This window comes from Calypte anna, chromosome 10, assembly GCF_003957555.1.
Source record: "Calypte anna isolate BGI_N300 chromosome 10, bCalAnn1_v1.p, whole genome shotgun sequence".
NCBI lineage: Eukaryota > Metazoa > Chordata > Aves > Apodiformes > Trochilidae > Calypte > Calypte anna.
Window position 1 is genome coordinate 14,770,096 of NC_044256.1, and position 22,662 is coordinate 14,792,757.

General features: G+C 41.2%; 1 protein-coding gene across 1 annotated transcript in view; it reads right to left on the minus strand.

The window, feature by feature from the left end:
- Window positions 1-22,662, minus strand: part of AGBL1 (ATP/GTP binding protein like 1) — a 269,261-nt gene that overhangs the window by 205,769 nt on the left and 40,830 nt on the right. Inside the window, exons 6-11 of the mRNA XM_030456954.1 lie at window positions 19,438-19,475; window positions 9,871-10,079; window positions 5,878-6,043; window positions 4,828-4,901; window positions 2,960-3,076; window positions 1,324-1,925 (exon numbers count right to left, since the gene is read on the minus strand). Coding sequence (XP_030312814.1) covers window positions 1,324-1,925; window positions 2,960-3,076; window positions 4,828-4,901; window positions 5,878-6,043; window positions 9,871-10,079; window positions 19,438-19,475 — 1,206 coding nt within the window. The remainder of the gene's footprint in view (window positions 1-1,323; window positions 1,926-2,959; window positions 3,077-4,827; window positions 4,902-5,877; window positions 6,044-9,870; window positions 10,080-19,437; window positions 19,476-22,662) is intronic.

The following is a 22,662-nucleotide window of genomic DNA, read 5'->3' on the forward strand; positions in this document are numbered from 1 at the left end:
CAACAGTGCAAGGAGATATGATTTAACCTCTAAATAAGATTTCTAGCTTTTATATTTGCTGCAGATAGAATCATTATCTCTCTAGAGGGCAGAAATTAGTGGTCTTCACAAGTGCCATTTGATTACTGTTGATCGACTTTAAAGTTCAACCCAGAATCCAGCTTCTCTGGTTTCTGCTAACAATTCCCTACACCACTAAAAAGAAATTAAAGTCATTGAACACAGCCACACGTGGAACAGACGAAAGGGCAGAGAAACAAAGAGATTCCTCTCCCAGCAGAGCTCTGAAATGCACTTTCCCCTCATCTGAGCACCTGAAATAACACGAGAAAAACAGAAGCTTCTAGCAGTGTGCCACAGGGGAGATTGGGTTTTATTTCTTACAGTGTGTTGCAGGCCATATATGCTGTCTTGTAGTGCCTTGGGCAGCAGGGAGGGAAAGCAGCTTGGTTATCTTGCCTCTGCTGATGCTCTCTAGCTCATGAGACACTTCCCAGAGAATAAAATTATGGAGGACCTCATGGAGCAGGCAGAGTGAGGCATAGTGAGAAAGGTAGCAGAGAATCCTGAGAACAGCCTGACAGACACACAGCTCTAAGAGGACAGAAGGGCTTGGTCCTTAAAAAGCCAGATGGGACCCATTATTGCACACATCAAAGGTGACTGGATTAAAAGCAAGACTGAAAGGAAAGATGTGCCCTGAAAGGGAACAGTCTTCTCTTTCTCTAAAGTAAACTTGTTTCTTTTGTTTTCTAAGCACGTCACAGATTCACAGCTCCTTCTGGGTTTTGGTCTGCTTGCTTTAAGGAAAAACCATTTGCAAAACTGTGTCATAGCTTTGACCAGCTTAGTGTATCCTCACATACATAGGTACATTGCCATATTTATCAGTAACTAGTTTAACTAATGACAATTTGAAATATAGAATAGAGTCTTTATGGGTTCATGGAAGCCATAAAAGTCTCACTCCAAGGTTCCACTATCATCTTCACCTGTGAGACAAAGAAAGCCACTCTCAGACCACAGTTCATCCTCTGACACACAGGAAGTCTACATCAGAGGCAGAAAATAAACCTGCTGATCCCTAATCCTAATCCTGCTTGTTATCCAGCTAGATACCTTTTTCTTTTTCACAGGAGGAAAACCTTAATAAAATATCATCATCCTGCTCTTTGGCCTGGCTCCTTGCAACAAATCACTGGACAGTCCAAAATTCATTCTTTGTCTTCCTAAAACATTCAGACATATGGTAGTCAGAACCCACATAAATTAGTTTTGAACCCGAGAGCTCTCAGTGTGTTTATTTTATTAAAGCAAAATCACCTTTGAACTCCATACTTGCGCTCCAACATGGGCTTGCTGTAAGGAGGTGGTTGGTGACCCCAGAAATCAGGGAATGCCACATCTTTGTAGCCTGGTATGGACTTAACACATTTGGCCCTAGCCAAGTAGAAGTGAGGGCTGTGGAATGGGATATTCCTTTGGTGCTTCTCCAGAAGATTTGTCACCATATCTGAGCTCTCCCACCTCCCTCCAGGACTAGAATTGATCAAAACCTCACAGTCAGGGTCAAAGATTCTTTTGTAGCAATCACCCTCCTTCAGGGGAGGATGCATATTAAGGGTGTGACTCCTGGCTGAATCTTTGTCTTCACAGGAGTCTGCATCTCGGGTTCCTTCTGCAATGTCTCTCTTTTCATCAGCTGGATCCCATTTGCATTTCTTCATCTTTGCCCAGCTTTGCAGTGGGACTTTGAAAATTTTCTCCCCTGGATCTGGTCCTGTCTCTGCCATACTTTGGCTTCCCCATACGTAGCCTGGATGTTTCACAGAAGTAGCATTTGGAATGAAATGAGAGGGAGTAGAAAGAAGACTCTCAGTCCTGTCTTCCAAAATCTTCTCCTCCTCGGATTCTGATTCAAGATCCTTTAAATTTAAAAAGAAGAATTAAAAAAAAAACAAAAAAAACCACCAAACAAAACCAAAACAAACAAACAAAAAAAAACACCAGATTTTGCCTCCTTTCAGAGGAAGCTTTGCAAGGAGAAAGAGAAAATATTTACGAATCTCCTAAAACTGTACCCATCCAATAAGACAGCCAGAATAAAATCACTCAGTGGACTACTTGTGAGAATTTCTTTGTGTACAAAGCTGTTTCAGCAACAGTCCCCAGAAACTGAAAGGTTCAAACTGAGTCATATGGGCAACTCATCTCCAACCAAAGCTGACTGTTCCAATAAATTAGGGAAGATAATGGATGAGGTATTTTTTAGACTAAAAATGTTACAGCAGGGGAAAAGAGGCTGACCTGACCTATCACACAAAACTTCACCCCTGCCTTCGTGCAACTGTGTAAATGAATCTCATTTTGGCTACTTATAATCATAATAAATCTCACTGCATTATGTCTACAGGAGGTATATTAAGCCAGTGGTCCTTTTCATTTTCTGTGCTTCTGAGTCACAGCTTTCAGTTCTCCTAAATTCAAGACTCAAAATGAGCTCAGTATTTGTCTTCATTTCTTCCCCCAAACTGCAGTAGAACAAGGATTTGAACTGTGCATTTCACTCAGCAGTGCAATCTTCTCCATCATCTCCTTAAAATACCAGTTGATGTTATTTATTTTTCATGTTGCTCTGATCCTGACACTGCAGTAGAAATTGCCAGCAAGGATACAAATTATTATCTGACAGATTTCACATGTAGCAGTCGATTCAGTAGTGCTTAGTTAATCCATATCCAGCCAAATGTGCACCAAACAACATCACTCCCTCTCTATTGCTCTTGATCCACACCATTAACCATAGCAAAAAAGTCTCAATCTTTGTTTCTCTGGTCCTATAGGACACCTAGGTTTCCTTTTGCAAGAGCCTCATCTAGTCTTTTGTCAGTAGTCCTTTTCAAATATGTAATAAACTCTTGAACATTCACAAATAAAGGAAACTGCACTATGATAGTACCTGAAATTTATGGGAAAGTTCTTGACACATTGCTTCATATTGCCCAAGCTCTTCCTCTGGCCAGTCAAGCACTGGCCTTGACCTCAACTTGTTCACATCTGTCTCCAAGTCATAATCCTACGAAAGCAGAATTAGAAAAGCATGTATGTAGATGGTGCCACACAAAATGACTGTTAAAGTCATGTTCTTCATAATACTCTTGATTTATGAGGATATCATACTCATTTAATAAGTCTTATAACTGTACTTTCCCATACTCATGAAGCCTATTAAAGTCATTTTATGGAAAGGAAAAACAGAGACACCAGAGGAAAGACCACATCATGAAAAAAAGAAGCATTTGATGTGCTAGTATCACAGTATGTAAGGAGAGATACCACAAAAAGTTGGTTTTAAAACAGTATCAAGAGTGAAGCTCAATGTTTTTATAAGCACCTCAGCTTAGAAGGGTTCAAAATAGGAGACCAGCAATTGGTTGGTATTACTAGTCTGTATAGATACATCTTATCTAGCTGTGAAAATGTTTGTAAATCATAAATATCAGGAAACATTGTGCAAGTAGTATCTCAGGCAGAAGAAGGAAACTCAAAGTTCACTATGCATTCCATGCTTTCCCTTCAGAAAGATTTGTCATGGCAGATATATGACCAGTACACCAGAAAAACAGTACTTAGAACTCATATTAAAAGCAAGCTCTTAGGCAAAAAATCCTGCTCACATCTACTTGGTAAATCCTTATGAATAATGAAATAGCTCAGAGGCATATAGGATCTGTTTCTGAATGAATAACTAATTAAAGAAGGAGATAAATTCACTATGAAACTTCTTCCTAATGAGCATCTTGACAAGCTCTAATATTGAGATAAAAACAGAACAGGGGCAAGTTAGGACACTGAGCTAATATGAGGGGGGGGTTGTTTTTCTGTTTTTTGATCTTGTTTTGTGTGTTTAGTTGGTTTTTTCCTAATTTCCTTTTCTTCATTTCATGACATCATTTTAATACTAAAGGAGAAAAAGACAGGGTAAGTAATGAAAACACCCTTCCACAGAAGTCTCAATCATATCTAATTAGACTGTATTTGCAACTTCATTTCTTTAATATGCCTTCCCAAACCACTTTATGTGAATAAGACTTATTAGCAGCATTCAGTACTCCACATTTGCATATGTACTTCTATGTATTTTCACAACAAAGTTTTCACTCTCCTCTTCAGCTGTTAGGAGGTTGGGGTTTGGGTTTTGTTTGGGTTTTTTTCTTTTTTTTTTTTTTTTTTGCCTGTTAGGACCTGACAGGGAGAAGCCAGAAAAGCCTTGAATAATTCATTTTATTATTTGCCTGTGTGCAGCAGCAGATAAGGAAGGAATCTAAGTTCAAATGGCCCAGCTGTGCCTTAAAATAATTTTTTTTCTTTGGGTAGGTGCACAGCCCAAATAGGCTATGGTATGTCAATAAAAAGAGGGTTAGCCTTTCCTTGGTTATAACTCATTTTTCCTTTACTAAGTGCCATTTCCAGTCTACACCCAGAGGAGTCAACGATCCATCATTTATCCCTGATTGTGTCTGTGATTTAATAGTCATTGGTCAGTCCCTCTGTAGGAACACAGAAGTCATTTAACCAGCACTATCCTGTGTGACAAGCATGGCAGTTAAAAAGATGAATGCAGGGGACTTTCTTCAGTGACCACCAGCATTTTCTCTTTTTCTTCTTTCCAGTATACTTCTATTACTCATGCAGTGTATTTATATGGAATGACATGTCTATCTGAATTCTCTGCTTAGACAGCTTATCAAGATGTCAAAATGGACAATGAAAGGTTTTATTTTCCATCATGTGGATTATTTAGGAAACTATGGCTCATATACCTACTTCCTCTTTACTCTCCACATCCTCACTATCCAGGTCTTTTTCAGACTCTTCCTCTCCATCACTTTCATAGTCCCCTGCAGAAGTAGAAAAAAAGTAGAGGCAAAGGCCTTAAATTTAATACCCCTTCCAGGTTTTCCACAGAAACAACATGCAATCTCTTCTGTATTGCCACACACGCCTTCAAAACTGCAACACACCACAACCCTGACTAAAGCAGATGCCATTTTTTAAATCTAGTATAAATGAATTTGGCACTAAATCTCCCACTTTTCAAAGCTCTGTTCTCTTGGACTCAAGCACTGCTTTTCAAAACCATTACAAATGTCACTATGATATGGATCCAACTCATATTACAAAGCAATACAGACATTTTCTGCTTGGCTGCCATGATATTACAGGATGTGCCTAATCTATATTATCTAGATTAGGGTGTTTTACTGTTATCATCATTATAGTATTTGACCATCTTCCATGGGAAACAGAAAGCAGCAGAGAAATTGCTTGTTTGTATCATGGAGTCTGCTGTTTCTCCTTTTCTTTGGAGTGATTGTCCTGTCTATGCTTAAATTTTGCTTTTCATCAAATGCTCACATCTTTTACTCATGCAGCGTGACTGTTATCTGCTTTTATTTTAGAAAGGAAAAAGGATGATACTTCCTGCAATTCTTTACTGAAAAAGCTGCAGGGCAATGTTCCTCTCTCACAGAGTCATGCACAGGCACAATTGTCTCTCCCTCTGCTGCTGTGGAGAGGTGGCATCCCCAGCCTCTGCCATATCCACTCTGTTCCATTAATTTTTTTGATGATAAAAGGACTTATTTTCATTACTCCTTCTAATTCTCTCTAATTTATTCTCCAGACAGAGCCTCCCATGCTTTGTGAAGATCTGGGAGTAGTTTCATCTCTACTGAGTGACACTGTAAACCATCAGATTAATTTCAACTTCCAAGCTCAGGACCACTCTGCCAAGCCTCCCTTTCCCAGATCCCATATTTAATTTTCATTTCATGCTCCTTTTTCTCCTACTTAACTCATCTTTCAGCCATTTACCTTCAGATCCCTCATGTGAAGATTCAGCCTTGGAATTTCCAGGAAGAGGGAAGGAATAACAACTTCCTTCTGTTTCCACAGGCAGAGGCTCCTTGGGGTAGCATTTTCTCAGGATCTGAATAGCAGTGTTTGTTATAGGATCCAGGTTTTTGCAAGGTAGACAGTCCTAGGAACCAAAGGAGAACAATGTTAAGAATTTTCTCTTATAGTTGTCCTACACAATAATGACTCAAAGACAGCATTCTCACTCTCCTCTGTTCCATGTGGATAACCATTAGGCCCAATAGTTAGCCTGAAAGATCACTATATATTGCCTAGTCAGAAAATATTGAATTCCTGCAGTATCCCACATTTTCTACTCCTGTAATCCAGAGCAGAAAATAGAAATGTAAGGAGCAATGAGAGCCCAGATGTACTTTGAAGACAGAATGCTTTTTTTATTTTTATTAACATGCTATGCAAGTGAACTCCTTGATCTTTTGCTGCAAAGAGAACAACAGCCCCCCCCACTCCCACAGAACTGAAAGCAAAGACCCTGTGGAAGATCATAGTAGATTTATGTCTTCAATATTGCAGAGACAGGGAGTTTGGATAAGGAAATTATATCTGCTACACAAAGGTGAAGTTGTCAAACACCAAGGAGGGCAGTGGTCAGGAAAATCAAGTTTTCAGATTTCCCCAAGCACAGCACACCCACCCCACAGCCCCCATCTAGGAGACTGGGCAACCAATGGTGCACCCTGCCCAAGTTCATAAGTTGTACTGTGCCTATCAGAATCTTATCTTTATAGGCTTGGGACTAAGGCTTAGCTCATCAGAGCAGGAATGCAAGCCAAATAAGCAGTACGAACATTCTATAAGGCAATAGAGGAATATTACAATACATTTTAATACCATTTAATATGTTTGCCTCCCTTCAGCACAGATAAAATAGAACAGCCCAGAGGGCAGAATAGATACTTTGTGCCATTGCCTGACAGCCTACAGTTAGGATTTGGGCTGGACAAAAAAAATTTTAGCAGAACCAGAAAGATAACCAAAGCCCTTTATTATAATCAGGAACAGGAAAATGCCTGTATTAGGGTGGGTTTTGGTTGTACAGGATTTTATTCTGTTTTCTCATGTATGATTGAATGGCATTATAAGATTCAGTGGGATTAACCAGGATTCCTGTAGGGAGCCTAGAAAAATCCTCTAAAGCTGACGTGCTTTCTAGACTCACTACAAGACTCTTAAAATGTACCTCTAGATCTCTGGCTGTTAGGAACAAGGGGGACAGGAAACACAATTTTTAACGCCTCTCCAAGGAAAGTTTTATTGTGGCTCGAGCTAACACCAAGGAGAACCAGTTCCTATTTCCAGTTATTCAATTTATTCACTCTTTCACATAGTGTTTGGGTGCTTTTGTTTGACTGTTATGAAGTTAAAGATAAGGAAAGTTTGTCTACATGTGGGAACAAAATAGCTGTCTTGAAAAGTCTTATAGTTTACTAAAACTATTCTGCTTTTACTAGAACAGAGAATGCAGGACTAGATAAATGCCTGCTTCAGCCCAGCCATCCAAGACCAAGACATGTTCATCCAGACAGTGAATTTCCACACATGGATTAACCCAGTGATGCTGTTTGAAAGTCATATTTTCCACCATAGCAAATTAGTTTACAAATACAAACAATCCTTCAGATAGCTTGCAGGGAATTTGTGGGATTGTTTTCATTACTGTTCATGAAGTGCTCTCAGATTCCGAGATAACACAGTTTACAGATGACTGAGAAAGGTTCCATCACTGTACTAGAAAAGCCTTTTTTACTGACAGCCAAGAAACAGACAGGAGACTGCTTTGTGTGAGTGGGAATTACCCCATTTATTGTGTGATGCGATGTTGTGTAGGAGCTCAGAAAAAAACATGTAAAGCTAACATGGTTTCAGGGACTCTGTTTTTTAGTCTCCATACTCAATCTTTTCTCTACTGAATCTGGAAGAGTCCTGATATTATGACAAATGTGATGTATCAAAAAAAAAAAAAAAAAAAGGTTTCAATGTGACAATAAGGCAAATGTTAATGATTCTAATGGGTGCAACGATGGGGAAATACAGAGCGGAGTACAGGATGATATTACCTTAGAGGAAACCTTACCACAGGAAGGCTGAAGAGATACCAGATGAGGAGACAGTAAGGAGACAGTCTTTTTTTCACTGGCTCTTCCAGTGAAAACATAGGCTTAAGAACTATTGAAAGTTCAGGTATTTCAGCTGTCTGCCAGACAATACAATAAGCAGCTGGAGAGGTTTCAATTGAAAATTGTATACAGGAATACAACTGGAGGTTGGTAAAACAAACCCATTTTAGCAAAATTGTTTCAGTTTCAATAGATTAAGGGAAATGTTAAAATGTTTCAGCAGAACTTCCCTGGCCACCTCTCAGCACCTTTAAAATCTCATTAGCTGCTCAGAGTTTGGTTAAGGTCAATCACCATAGCCAGAAAATTCCTGAAGGCACAAACCCAGCATCTGCACACAAAAAAGCCATTGCTTTTCCAAGCAAGAGTTGTTTGTGGTGCTCTCTCTTCTCTTCCTACAGCCTGCAATTCATCTCAGGACAATGGATTCCCCATTTTCTATCTACCATGAAAGTTATGAAGATTTTAGTAACAGCAGCAGCAGCCTCGAACTCAGGTCAGAGTAGGGAAGAGAATGAGATCTCCCAGTGCTGCCCAGTTCCTGCCAACACCTCATGTCTTGGAGAGACACTGTAAGACTGACAATATTCCAAAGAAGTAGTGATGGGAATGCTGAGCTTTCTATCTATTAACCTTGGTAATTGCTCTTCCAAGATCTTCCCAGCAGCAAACAGTAGAAAAAAACAACAACACACACACACAAACAAAAAACCCCCAAAACAAACAAATCCACAAAAAAATCCTCAAACTGGAGGCCCCTGGAGCTGTCATTTCTGCTCCACTTCTAACCTTTGGAAGGATTAGCATTATCAGTGTTCACTGAAGTCTTGGTGTGTCATTCCCTGTCTGTTCACCCAAGGTGACCCCACGTTTGCACTTTCCATGGGGTTGCTCCCAGGCTGAGCTATCAGGAGATGTTAGCTCAGAAAGCTGCATGGGCTGTAGAAGGTTCTTGAGAGAGAATGAGCTGACATCTCCCCTCAAGCAGCTGTTGCCATCCAGCCCATTGCAGTTTCTACAAACCAGGGACATCTCATTAGCAGAGATCATGCAGTCTCTTGAAGGTTCTGCTGATCCTGACCATCTCATGCCACCTGAAAAAGTGGTCACTACCGTGTGAGGAAAATAAAGTAACAACCCCTCTACCAATCTACCATTCACTATGATTAACAAATATCTTTCAGTCACTGAAGAGCTGTTCATTGCAACAATGGGAAAGGTGAAAAAAAGCAAATACACTGGATCACAAGGCAATCAATTTTTCTGTAGCAGAAGAGGACAGGTTTTTTCTGTCTGTGTTGGTGCTCAAATGAGATAATGCACCAGGCAGTGAGAATGACAGTGCAAACACTCCTTGTTGAATCACACAGGTCAAGAGCTGAAGGATTCTTCATAAATGACTTCTCCAAAGAAGGCTAAAGAAGTGTACTGGTGAGAGAGGAAACAGTTATTCTTCTGTGCCTGCCCATCCTTACAAGGAGCATATCTTCAGGATCTGTCTTGATGGACACACATTAATGTTTCACAAGACCAAAGCTGAGCCTCCTGAAAAGCAGCCAATGAGTATTTCTCATTAGGAAAGGCTAAACCATAATTTTTTTGTCAAAAAGACTGATTGGGTGGAACTATCCATCTGGTTGCCTAAAAGAAAATATCTCATGGAACAACTAAGCAATGCTTCTGTGAAAAGACTGCAGTACAATTCCCATGAGGTTTAGTAGGAATCAAACTTATTTTTAAGGGCAAACATTTCATGCTTCAACCCAGCATGAATTACCAATCCATTTCATTCACTTACAAAAGCACTATTTACCTGTACACTTGTGAAGAGAATTTCCATGCCCTGGGAACCAAGGAAAGTCTCCCTGCCCTGCTGGATGTTGGTGATATGCTTTAGGCAGAGCAGGAGACCCCTACGAATATAAATGTAGTTGTTGGAGACATCGTTTTGATGCCAGTCTTGATAGAGTCTCAGCAATCCACCCAGGTAGCCTCTGTTTACTGCCCGTCGGCTGTTAGACTCTGAAACAAAGAGAAAAGGCTGAATTCAACTCTTTCTACTACTCACACTTTGATAACCATGTGGCTACTCAGTGCCCAAACTCAGACTTTACTACCTGCTCATTCTTGCTTAATGGTCTCAGTACAAAAAAAAAAAAAAAAAATATATATATAATTTAGAATGTTCTCATTTTCTAAGCATGAGGTAGGGTCTTGGGAAAAAAAAAAAAAAATCTAAGTGAAAAAGGTAGTTCCAGAATCCTCCAGATGAACCAAAGCCTGGATGAGGAAAGGGCAGAGCCCACATTTCCTTCCAAGTACTACTAAACTTCATTCCAGTTGGAGCACCAAAAAAATCCTTGAAGCTAAAGAAGCTCCTGAAGAGTGAGAAAAGCTAAAGAGCAATAAGATGAGTTGACAGCAGGTCATCTTCACTTCATGTTGTACTTTAGTCCTAAGAGAGTACCTTGCTGAGATCAGCAAAACCTGAAACCTCGTGGTTATACAATCCTGTCACAGCTACCAAAGTTATGTTTAACTTCTAACCTGCACACACCTCTATAACAAAGCCACAAATTCAATGACTCTGGAAATTCACAGTGTTAAAAAAATTAACAAAACACTATGTTCAAGAGCTGGCTAGGATTCCTTTCTGCTGCTTTCTGGTTCTGAGATTTTAAGGTTCACATTCAGGGCATATTTTAAGGCTTTACTGCATTGCCAAGAAAATAAAAAAAGAAAGTATTTTTATAAAATAAGCTTTGTAAAAACACAAAAAGAAAGCTGTAATGTTTCCATGCTCATGTAGCTCCAGGCTACAGACTAAAAGGAGGAGATTATAAAACTTGAGACAAAGTATATAGCTAGATACTGCTGAGTATTCTAAGAGCACATCCCTTCACCCACTGTGTTCCTTACCCTGCCCCACAGGACAAACACGAAGCCATACCGGACTCTAGGCTCCCTCCCTTCAAACCAGCCCTTCCTAAACATATTTTCCTGACTGGTCCTGACATTCCTTGCTGGGACACACATTAGTAGCTGTCAGTAGCTCTGTAATCAACCAAGAGGCCAGGTAGAATATGGAAGACTGGAACTCAGCTCCCTGAATACCAATCAGCATTTGCAAATCAGGACAGATGGCTCTTGGTATGGGTTCTCCAGAGCTGGTAGGCTCCAATTCATTTCCAGTTCATTACATGAAGTGCCAGAGCCTCTCACACCTGAAACGTTAAAGTCACCAGCAGGGATTTACAGCACAAGAGAGGCAGCTCGAGGTTAAGAGTGGGAACAGAGAAGATACTACATGAAGAAAATGAGTGGCAAGGGAAGTCATGGACAGAGTAACCAGGGAGCAGCTACCAGGCAGCAAACCTCAGTGCCTGTGATGAAGTAGATGGAGGTATTGGAAAGGGGCTGGAAGTTGCCCAAGACCACTCTCTGCAGTACATTAACCAACTCCTACCAAGAGATGGGAGGATAGCTCTATCTTATCCTGCAATTTTCTCTACCTTTGACACCACAGAGCAGCCAACAAACAGCCCCCCCAGACCAGTTAGCCAACTCACTTTAATCCAGCCCTGCACCCTCACACCCCCCTGTTGACAGCCTCCTGCTGGCCCCACAGCTGTTCCTGCACATCCCTGCCCATCTCCTACACCTTGGCCCACCATCTTCTCCAGCACTTTATTGCCTTGCTGTTAACCACTTCACACTACCTCTGCCAGTACATCTTGTATTTCGAGGCTCAGGGGCTGTCAGCATCTAGAAGGTCACCCTTCTCCTTTGACCACACACTATGTTTCTTTCCTCTATTTGACCTCCTGCAAGAAAACTTTAGCTGCTTGGGAATCCCAATGATTTTATTCATGATTTCCTGTTAATCCTCAACCAGCTGTCATGTTTACTAACCTAAAGGATGACTAACTCCTTAAATCAGTCAGTCTTCTTGAAGATTTACTCAGGAAGCTCTGCAAAAGTCAATAACTATATAAAACATGACAAGAAGAGAGTCAGGGACTGTAAGGTAAGGACAAGCTGGATCAGACTCAGAGTTCCCTGAACTGTTGAGAAGCAGATGAAATTGGACTAGATCAAGGATGCATAGCCCCTAGCATTCAGTGCTTGAAGTCTAAACTTCCTGTGTCAATGTCAACAGGACAAGGGAAATATTGGAAAGCACCATGGGTAGAGCTGCTTAGGGAATTTATTTTAAATCCAGCTTTAGATTTTGACTTTTTTAAAGAAAGAAAAGGAAAAAAAAAAAAGAAAAAAAAAAGAATCCTAAAAAATGTGATTGCCATGTTTTCCTCGTGTCTTTCAAGATAGATTTCCATGTGTGGATCCCAGCTCCATAGGGATCAGAACACACAACTGTTCTATGCCTTAGCTTTATCACTGGATGAAAAATAGGGGGGAAGCTGAGCAAAATAACTTCCCTATTTTTTTCCCCTCATGTTTTCTGTAATACTTATCAACTTAAAGATCAAACCGGTTGCTTTGAAAAGTGAAGCTGAGATAGTCTGCTCTGTGGGAAGGATAGAAGAGACAGAACTACAGTTCCCTCAGCACTTTGATCAGAAGCAATGAAAATTACTTGCTGAAGGGGCAAAAAAACCTCCTTCATTTTGTTTCTCCTGTCTGATTTTATTGATTCTCCTCTGCTCTCCTTTGGTGTCAGTATTTTTCTTATTTTCTTCTTCCAATTTTTTCAGCTGCATAGTCTATGAAGTATCAAATAAATAGAGAAGGAAATATGCCAAGATATCCAGAAGGCAGAACAGGAAAAGGAGGCCTCTCCCACCTGTCTGTGTCTGTTGGTCTCTCCATCTAGGGATGCACCTGCATGGGTATCTATCTATATTTTGGCACAAATACAGATGGTGGAAATGAATCATACAGGTATAAGCAGCACTGGACAGATTTTTAAGCAGCAAGAACCTACTCCTCCCGGAGTGAGTACGCATGATTTGTGTGGAAATGTCCTATGCCTTTTGAATCTTTTGCTGCTGATCTTTCATTAGTCCCTTTCTTTCTCCCTGGTTGTGTTCAGTGGAAATGGAGGTTCCCCTTCCATGCAGCTTTCAGAAGTGCTTCCTTTTAAATTCATGTCTGCTCTGTCTCCCTCATCTTATTCTGTCATCTCTGACAATATCTTCACCATTTTCCCCAAGCCTGCCACTGGCACATTATTTTCTTTGCAAGAGTTGCAATTCTTCCTGCTGAGGCTGAGATGGGTGACTGTAGAGAAACATTGTCAACCAGGTGCCTTGAGTTGCCAAAGAGTGGGTGTGAGTCCACCTGTGCCTGATTAGGACAGGCCCCTATTGGGCATGAGCAAGACCAGGGGGCCAATAAAGGTGGGACACACACCCACAGAAGGCACCTCAGTTCACTCTGGTGTGAGGCATGGAGAGGCCAGCAGCTCGTCGAGCCTCTGGAGCAAGAAAGGCTCTTCCCGCTACACTTCTACCCTGGAAGCGCTGTGTGGTGGCTGGAGTCCTGGAAGAGACCAGCAGCTCGTCAAGCTTCAGGAGCAAGAATGGCTCCTCCTGCTACAGGTGACAGGGAAATGACTGATGTCTTCTTAGTCTCCCACACTTCTAGAACTGATTCTCCATTTCTGGCTTCCAGGGCAGTGCCACCAACCACTGAAAGCTGAAGCACTGCAGCAGAGAGTATCTGGCCTGAATAACCTGTGCACTTTGCCAGAAGCATTTGACATGGACACACAGACAATGTGTGGAAGCATCAAGTGGTTAAAGATTCATCTAAATTAGCAAGGGAATCACACTACAAAGAAATCACCAGTTTTGACAAACTTTTCATTTTGTGTTATGGGACAAGAACACAGTCTACATCCAGGGTTTCAGTCTAGCAGATAAGTCTCACGACTGCCAGTGTTTCTGCGGACATTTCTAAAGCCCTCCTTGCATTCAGTCCTCTTTTAAGTGTTTGCCAGGAACACAGAGACCACTGGAAAACATGCAGCATATTCAATCACGAAACTGAATTACAATCAACCTGAAATATGATGAGCAATGCACTGCTTACCAGGCAGAACAAAGGGATATTTATCTTTCTGTCTATCTGCTTAAATCTCTTTGTTGATGCCACTCAGCTGATTCATTATGCCAAGAACATACATCGCTACACTTTGGAGATAAGAATGCTCTGCTAAATTAACCCTATGCCCCTAGAGGACCGAAAAGATTATAACCAACTTCCTCACTCTGCTCTAGTAATTGTGTCTTGGGAATAAAAGATGCAAAATATCTCCTAAAGCAAAGAGAAAACAGCTATTGTATTCAGTCATTGAGATGCCATTTTTGCAAGAGATAAGCACGAGGAATCTCTATAGAAACCAAATGAAGCCTTAAACTGATCATGAGACATGGTACCTTGCAAAATATTAGGGAAACTGTAAACACTGTGCTGTTGGCTACAGGAACCAGCATGGTTTAACCATAGGAATATTTTGATGCAAGATCAAAGACCTACATCAGTAGATCCTTATGAATTCAGACTTTAAGGTTGCAGGCCTTTCAGAAACCATAATCGGCTTATGTACTAGAACATCACTTTCCATGCCTCACAGAGTAACTTTGCCCTCCTTAATGTCAGCATAAAAGGAAAAGAATGACACTCATTATTTTATGCCATCAGCCACAAGACATAATCCTTACGCTTTGATGGAAAAAAAAAAACAGTGAGTGAAAGGTTAAATAAAGGTTAGTTGATAGAAGAGAAGGAGGAAAGAGTGGGAAATGAGAGATGAAGAGTTGGGGAGGGGGAAGGGGTTAATAACAGGGGGCAAGAAGGTAATAACAAATGGAGGAAAGAAAAGATACAGGAAAGGGGAGAGGCCATCAGCAATAACTGCTGTTAGCAAACAAAATTGTTTTGATGAAATAAGCATGATCAGGAGGTCACTGCAACCTGGGTTTTAAATTTGTTCATTACAAATTTACTAGGCAAAAGCATGGCAAAAAGGGCCCTGCCCATTTCCCAAGCCTTTTCCTTCAATTTCCGCTGGGCAAATGCCTCCAAAGTCAGCTCCAGCTAATTTCCTTAAAGGCATGCAGGCTGCTAATTCTGGGAAGTACAGATAGTCAGGAATAACAAATACAACCAAAATTAGATTAAAGTAACCTGCTGATAAACAAATTACTCACCAAAAATAAATATTGGATTAAGTGCCCATGAGAGTGGAGATCTTTATAATAACATCGCCATCATGTGGCTTCAGGTGCAACAGTGTCTGCTTTGGGCCATTACACCTCCCTTAGCCTGCAAATATCTATATATGCTCATATATCAGGTATCCAGAGTTCTTCCATTCCCTTAGAGGTGGGAACATTTTGTACATTATATCTGGGGGGGTTGAAGGGTGAGTTGAGAGCCCATATCTAAGCTTGATACAAAGGGCAACCCTCACTTTTCACTACTCAGATGGGCTCCAGTTAGGTCCCCACCACACCTGAGCCTCTTGTAGGCAAAGAATATCTTAGTGATGAGCTCCCCAGGCCCTAAGACAGAACTGGAGCAAGGTGCAAAGAGAGAGGTACAGAGAAGAATCAAACCAAAAGAGTCTGGAAAGAGTACCAGGTATACCTTGGGAAAGAGACAAAGGGACTCTGGGAAGGATCTCATGCTTCATCCCACCTCCATTTATTTATAGCCATTGGTATCTAACCTCCAGCCCCATCCCTACCCTGGCCAGTAGTAAGCATCTAGAAAATGATGATGGACAAGCACAGACAGGTGTAATACTGGAAATCTTGGCTGTAGCTTCCAAGAGAAAACTAAAAGCCTCCTGATGCTCTCATGGCCCTTTGGCACCATTACAGATATTTACCAAGTGACATGTTCAGCCTGTGTTATGTTGGAGTTCAGTCAGAGGGAGTAACTGCATGGTGGTGGGACAACAGGTATAAAAAATGACCAACAAGGCAATGGAAAAAGGACTTCCTACAAGCTGCTTGCTGTGTGCATGGCAGGTGTGGAGCAGCAGCTGGGAGAGTAGCATGCAAAGATCTGTAAAACACTCTGGGATACTCAAAAGAGATAAGAAGCCAGAAGTGAAAAACAGGCTGATGTTCAGGAAAGAAACATCAGTACCTAATATTCTGTTCCTCAATTATTCATCATTTCTATGATTATAATTGATTTTCACTATGTACAGAGGAACAGGACAACCCAGGTCACTCTCATCTGCACTGGGTTTACAAGCTTTTCTTCTCTGTTGGGGATGAATCACAAGTTTTCTGTGTCACATCACTTATTTCTTTGGACAGGCTTGTACGTCCCCTTCTGAACCACAGCAGCAATGATTTCCCCAGGTACAGATGGAGCCGTAATTTTTTCTTACACTGATGCCTTCTTTCCTGGCAGATCTTGCCTCTTACAGCTATGCACCTGTCAAATGGGTATTTAGCATCAGCAAAGAACAGAGGGCAAAAAGTTTCCAGCCCATCCCTGAGTCTGCAAGTGGGCAAAGCCTCAATGCCTAAGGAAGACCGAGGAGCTTCAGATGGATGTTTTCAGACCCATCAGGGAGACACACTGCCATCTGCCTGCTCCCTGGAAAACTGCTTCGTGTTTCCCGATTTCAGCTCGCTGCCAAAAGTGAGACATTTATCCTTCAGCACAGCTCGGTGTGTAACCATAACCCCCGTGATCACTCGGGGCTGAGGAGCTTAAGGATCCGACTGCTCTACAAGGAGATTCTCAAGAATGGGTGAGTTCTTGTCCTTTAAGTTTTATACCTTTGAATCTCACCACCATCATTTCTCATCGAGTTGGTTACTTCAAGACTCCAGCAAAATTCACAATAATCATTCCAGCAATTCAGTAGGAATGTAGCCCATTCCAGAATTCCTGCCTCCCATCTAAACTGTTAGAGCTTCTGAATAGCCTGCTGTGTAGTTTTACCCCGTGTTTTTGTAAGCAATTTTCAATACTACACCATTCACTAGATCTGATTTTTAGCTTTCTAAGAATCCCTGAAGCATTCAGAAGGACAAAGGTCAGGGGTATAAATAAACTGTGACAAACAAATCTGTCCTGAGAAAGATCATGAGAAAGAATTTCGCTCTTTTCCAGCCACAGTGAATTTATCTCTGGAAGAACCAGAGATGTTTTTCACATCTTCTAACCCAAACCTCCCAAAAGACACAGTCTGCTCATTTGTATGCAGCTACTCCAGAAGCCTGGAGCTTCTCATGTCCTGAGCCACAGGACAAGGAGAAAACTAAAAGACACTCTTGAGCACTCTGCATAAGACTGCAGAAACATCAGAAAACTGTTCAAGTTGATTTGTGGGCTGTGGTGCTTTATTTGATTGCACAGTACTGGCATCACTTCCCAAGGCCCAGATCCAGTGCCTTAAAAGAACATCAAAATACATTTTTTCCTAAAAATGACTTTTCCAAGGAAGTAGTGCCTGGTGTTGCTGCAACAATGTTGCTCATTTGTGAATGATAGAGGAAAAGAGGACACATAAAAGCAAAATGGGAAGGGTGCCTCCAAATGAAAATATGTCTCCTCCAAACAATGCCTTTATTTGCAGTAGTAAACAGTATAAAAGAATGAGAACCCTAATCTGTAGATCACAGCAACCAGAGTGACAATGTGTGGGCTGCTTTGCTCAATGGACTACATTCTTATCAGAGTTCACTCTTTATATCTTCTGTGAAAACACCTGAAACAGTCAACCATAATAATCAGTGTTCTTTCAGTACTGGAAACTCTATACCCTTCCTAAAGCACAAAATGCATAAAAGGAAGAACCAGCCAAGATGCCTTCACAATGTATGCTGGCTGAGAAGAGCCACACACAAAATTTCTAAGAATAAATGGCTTGAAAAAAAAACCAGCCCTAAAACAAAACCCAAAACAATGTACCTCATTCCAGAAAAAAAAAGGATGAGAACTTGGAGGTGAATCTAATCCCTTTAGATTCCTTAGATCATCCTCAGCTGCCCACCCCAACTTTTACATGTATTTACAACTCCTCAGGTGTCTATATTTTATATCTTCCCTTGGTAATTAGTCCTCCACTTCTATATAGTGTTCTCAGAACCATAACAAGCCTTCAAATAGAAGAACTTATCCTACAAATATCTTCAGACAACAGAATTTCAATTCCTATTCCTAACACTTACCATAAAACAGGAGTGCAGGAAAAAAATCTCAAGACACCAAATGAGCTTTGAGATCTTGCTCCCCTTTTCCAGCCTTCTGAGTAGAAAGAAATTTACAGAGAAGGCTAATTTTTGCTTTTGCATTGCAGGAGACTGTGGCATAGCCTCACAACCCCCTCATTAAGATTTCGTGCCTAAACCAGAAGGTCTTTTCTTGTTGCAATAATGTGACCTTTAAATCTAGGCAGCAAGGTTAATACTGAAGAATTATTTCAGAATTCATCACTTGAACTGATACAACTCAGACACAATCCCATAGCAGCATGCTTATTTAAGCACTGCTTCCAGGGCTACAATTTTTCACAAATGCATTTATTCCTAATACTATGAAAAGGAGGAGGACGAGGAGGAGGAGGAGGAGAAGAAAGAAGGAGAAAAGAGAGGACAATACGCCATTGTGATTTATTGTAGGGCAGATTGTCTGCAATAGTAGAGTGTTCTTTCTTAATCAAATCTTTATTAAAGTCTGGTAATAAAAAGCTAAGTGGTTTTGGATGGAATAAAGGCAAAAACCAGGTAGCTTGTTCTTTTCAGGAACTGTCACAGAAGCAGCATGTGACTGTAAATCCCTGTTAAGGTCTTCCCCACCCCCAGCCAGCTGGTGCAAATGTTAAGTAGAGCTCACCCTAGCAGGGCTGTACCCAGATCATCACGAAGTCTCAGCCCTGTCTGTATGTCATCAGAGCTGACAAGCTTACAAGGGGGAATAAGCTTTCCAAGCCTTTGCCACATAAGCAGGCAGTAGTATGACAGCCCCACAGGACAGAAAGGTCCTGGCCCCATTCTCCAGTGGTGCTGGAATGGAGCAAAAAGTGTTGGTCACTGGCTAGAGAGGATCCTCCCCATCCCTTCCACTGCACCAAGCCTTAGGACAAGCACTTTTCTCTAAATACTCAAAATAAGGGTCTAGTCTTCCTTTCTCAGTATCTTATTCCCTGGGACCTAGAGCACCATGTCCCATAGAGACGTGTGCCCAGGGAGCTGTGGGGCTCCAAGAATCCTAGCTAGACATGTAGGAAACCCCTGCACTACTGCTTCCCTTTTCTAAGCAGTGTTCTTTGCAACTGAGGGAAGAAGGGACACCAAGGGAGTGTGAAGTTCAACAGGATCATTCTCCTCAACAGCACAGCACACAAAGCAAAGTCAGAAAGAATATGAAGAGGAAAAAAGCTTACTTGATTTCAGCAAAGCTGCCAGAGCCTCGATGGCTGCCCTGGGGAAAGAAGAGAGATGGAGAAATAATGTCAATTTCTTTGATAATTTTTGTAACCTTCATCTTCAGTCTTCTCGGCCAGGCTTCCCAGCTGGTCTAAATTGACAGCTTATGATGGATTTTGACAGAACTGCAATGTTTTACACCAACAGAGGATCCATTCTCTGCAGCTGACTCAGTTACTCTAAAAGACCATTAGCCCTCTAGCTTTAGTGTTACACTGATTTGTAGTGACCATTAAATTTAAAGCAACACCCACATATCTGAAGTAATGAAATAAGTCTTTAAACTGTTGCCCCAGGACTATTTCTTTGTATCAGGGACTCAGCACATGCCTATTCCAGACACCAGTTCCTCTCTCTACATCAGTAGATAACTCCTGCATCAAGCTTGGACAACCACATCAGTAGTTCAAGCCAAATTCCACTCCTCTCTCCATTTCGCAAAACAATCTTCACTCTCACCCTCACTCCCTCCAGCATTACCAGAAAATTTAATTTCATTTAACTATGACAATGTCTTGGCCTTTCAGTGGCATGTAAAGTCCTGACTCAGGTAAGGACTTCAAAAAAAGATGCTGAAGCTGTGCAGAAAGACTACTTGCCTTACAGAGCTTAGAGAGTAGGGAGGCAGAGAGATACTCAGAGATTTCTTTTGACCTTCTGTGTTACTTCAGTATGTAGGAAAGGAACTCAACCTGCCTGAGTCAGCACTGGTTTCACTGGGAGCTGATCACTAATATTTGTAGCTTGAAAAACTGAACTGAGTTATCCTTGCTCCCTATCATCTGAAGTCAAGCTTCTTTCTCATGTGGTATAATCCCCATGCCACCTCAAGATTTTCTTTTCCAGTCACATTCTGCTGGAGCAAGAAGATTCATGTTCTAACCTGGTTTACTACTGTGAAGCTTCAAGTGCCCACAACCAATTAAATAAATACAACTAAAAAACACTCCATGCCTGAGGATTCTTTAAAATGTAATCTCTTTGCAAACCAATCCCCAAATAAAATCATTTTAACTTCTAAACTGAGCCAATTATCATCATGCAGCAAGAAATATTGTTTTGTTCATCAAGCTTCTGTTCACTGTGTCCTAACAGCACCTGAGACTAAAAAAGGTTCAAGCCCTGGTTCTCGCTAATGTTGGGTTGTCATCCCATAATGAATCTGTCAGCTCAACAACAGCATTACAAACAAACTGAAAAGTAACACACACAGATTCAGACAGAACAGGAAATTAACTGAAAATCTCACCAGTGGAAGCACCATCATGCTCTCATTGCTTCTTTAACTCCATCTAAACAGCAATCATTCAGCTGGTGGGAGGAGTAGTGTCATCCAACAGATAGTTGGTATTCTCAGAAAAAGGTTATGCTACAGCCACTGATCCCTCACTTTCTCCCTGAGCTTAAAACAAAGAACAGCTCTAAGCAAGTTAAGGCTTCATCCAGAGCATCTCGCAAACCTCACACTCAAGTATGTATCTTGTAAGGGACACTACATTACAGCCCCATATTTACAGCCCCAAGGTGATGTCTCAATCAGATGCCAGAACAGCAGACCCATGAAGGAAGGACCGGAGTGGTTTTGGCTCAGAGCTGAAGAGACCCCAAGATTTCCTGTAGACATCTCATTTATTTTGGGGGTACTTCTGAGCATTGCAAAGGGCTTTGGCAGAGCTATGCCACTGTCATTCTGTCAGCACAGGCAGCAAATCTCCCATCAGCCAAACAATCAGCAAATCCATATTCTCCAATATTTTGGGGGGGGTCTGTAAACTGCATTGCATATAGACAAACTCCTTCATCCTTAGACAACCTCAGACCTCCTCAACCTTTTTCTCTGATAGTTTAATCTCCTATTCCTACTTCCTTTGAGTCCCCATTCTCTCAATCACACTTGCCCCAGAAGACTTAAACTCTTCCTGGCCATACCACAGATGACCCTTTGACAGCCTTAACCACCCTTGGTCATCACTCCAGATTTGGAGGGAGCTGGTCTGGTCTGATCTGAGGGATAAGAGCTATTTGTGTATTTGATGTGACCTGGTAGAACACATTTGCAACTGCTTTGCTTGTAAAGCTGAGAAAACCAAGACTCAAAAATGTAAGTAAATCCATTTAGATGGTACTGTGGAATGGAAAAAAAATCAGACAAGCCCTGAAAAAAAATACACATACATTAAAGGAGGTAACACCCAGATCCCAGCACCATCACTCATCAGAATCAGAAATTTTCATGATCACCTACTTCTGAAAAAACAGACCTACAGCTGTAGCCAGCTGGACTTCCCACATCCCAGGATAACAGCCTAGACACTTCCTCATTTCAGTCCATGCCTGTATATAGCCCTGCAATAACATGAAGTGGAACCAAACCAGTACATTTCATCTCCTCAAGCACTGCAGTTCATCACAAGGGTTTTGGCACAGACAACATCCAGTGTTCTGTACATCCTGCAACATTCTACTGGGTAGGTGCAGACCCAGTAGACTGACCTCAATAGCAGGCATTGCTTTAGAATAAATTTTGAAAGAAAAAATTCTTAAAGATATGAAAGTGAATGTAAAACAAAGGAAATAGGTTTAAGGGATAAAATAGACCTACCAAGAGTAGAGCAAGCCAGCCTAGCTTATTTTTCTTTGATAAGATAACTGATTTTTCTAGACAAGGGTAATGTGGTAGATCTAATTTATCCATACTTCAATAAAGCATTTTATATTGTGCCACATGGAAATTATTATTCAATATGGAGTAAGAATTGCAACATAGGAAAAGAAATGGTTAAAAAGATAATGGCAGGAGCTGTGCCAAAAGAGGAATTATTAGTCTGGAGGAAAGTTATGTGTGGAAGTCCTCAAGGATGATTTGAGACTGATCTTATTTTATCTTTTCATTAATGACCTTGGCACAAAGAGTCAGAATGCAGTAACAAAATCTGCTGACCATGTGAAGTCAGGAGCTACTGCCATTAGCAAGGAGTTCAGAATATGTTTCAGGAGTAGCAGGATGTTCTTTAGTTTTGAAGCAATAGAAATGGGATGAAATGTAATAGTTGAAGTGCAAGGTTACACATTTGGGGTTTAATAAGAATTGCTGTTATGAGCAGGGGTTTATAATTTGAAAATGAGTAGGACACTCTGGATACATGAGCCCTTTAGAGGATTAGGACAAGCGTGACCCAGCA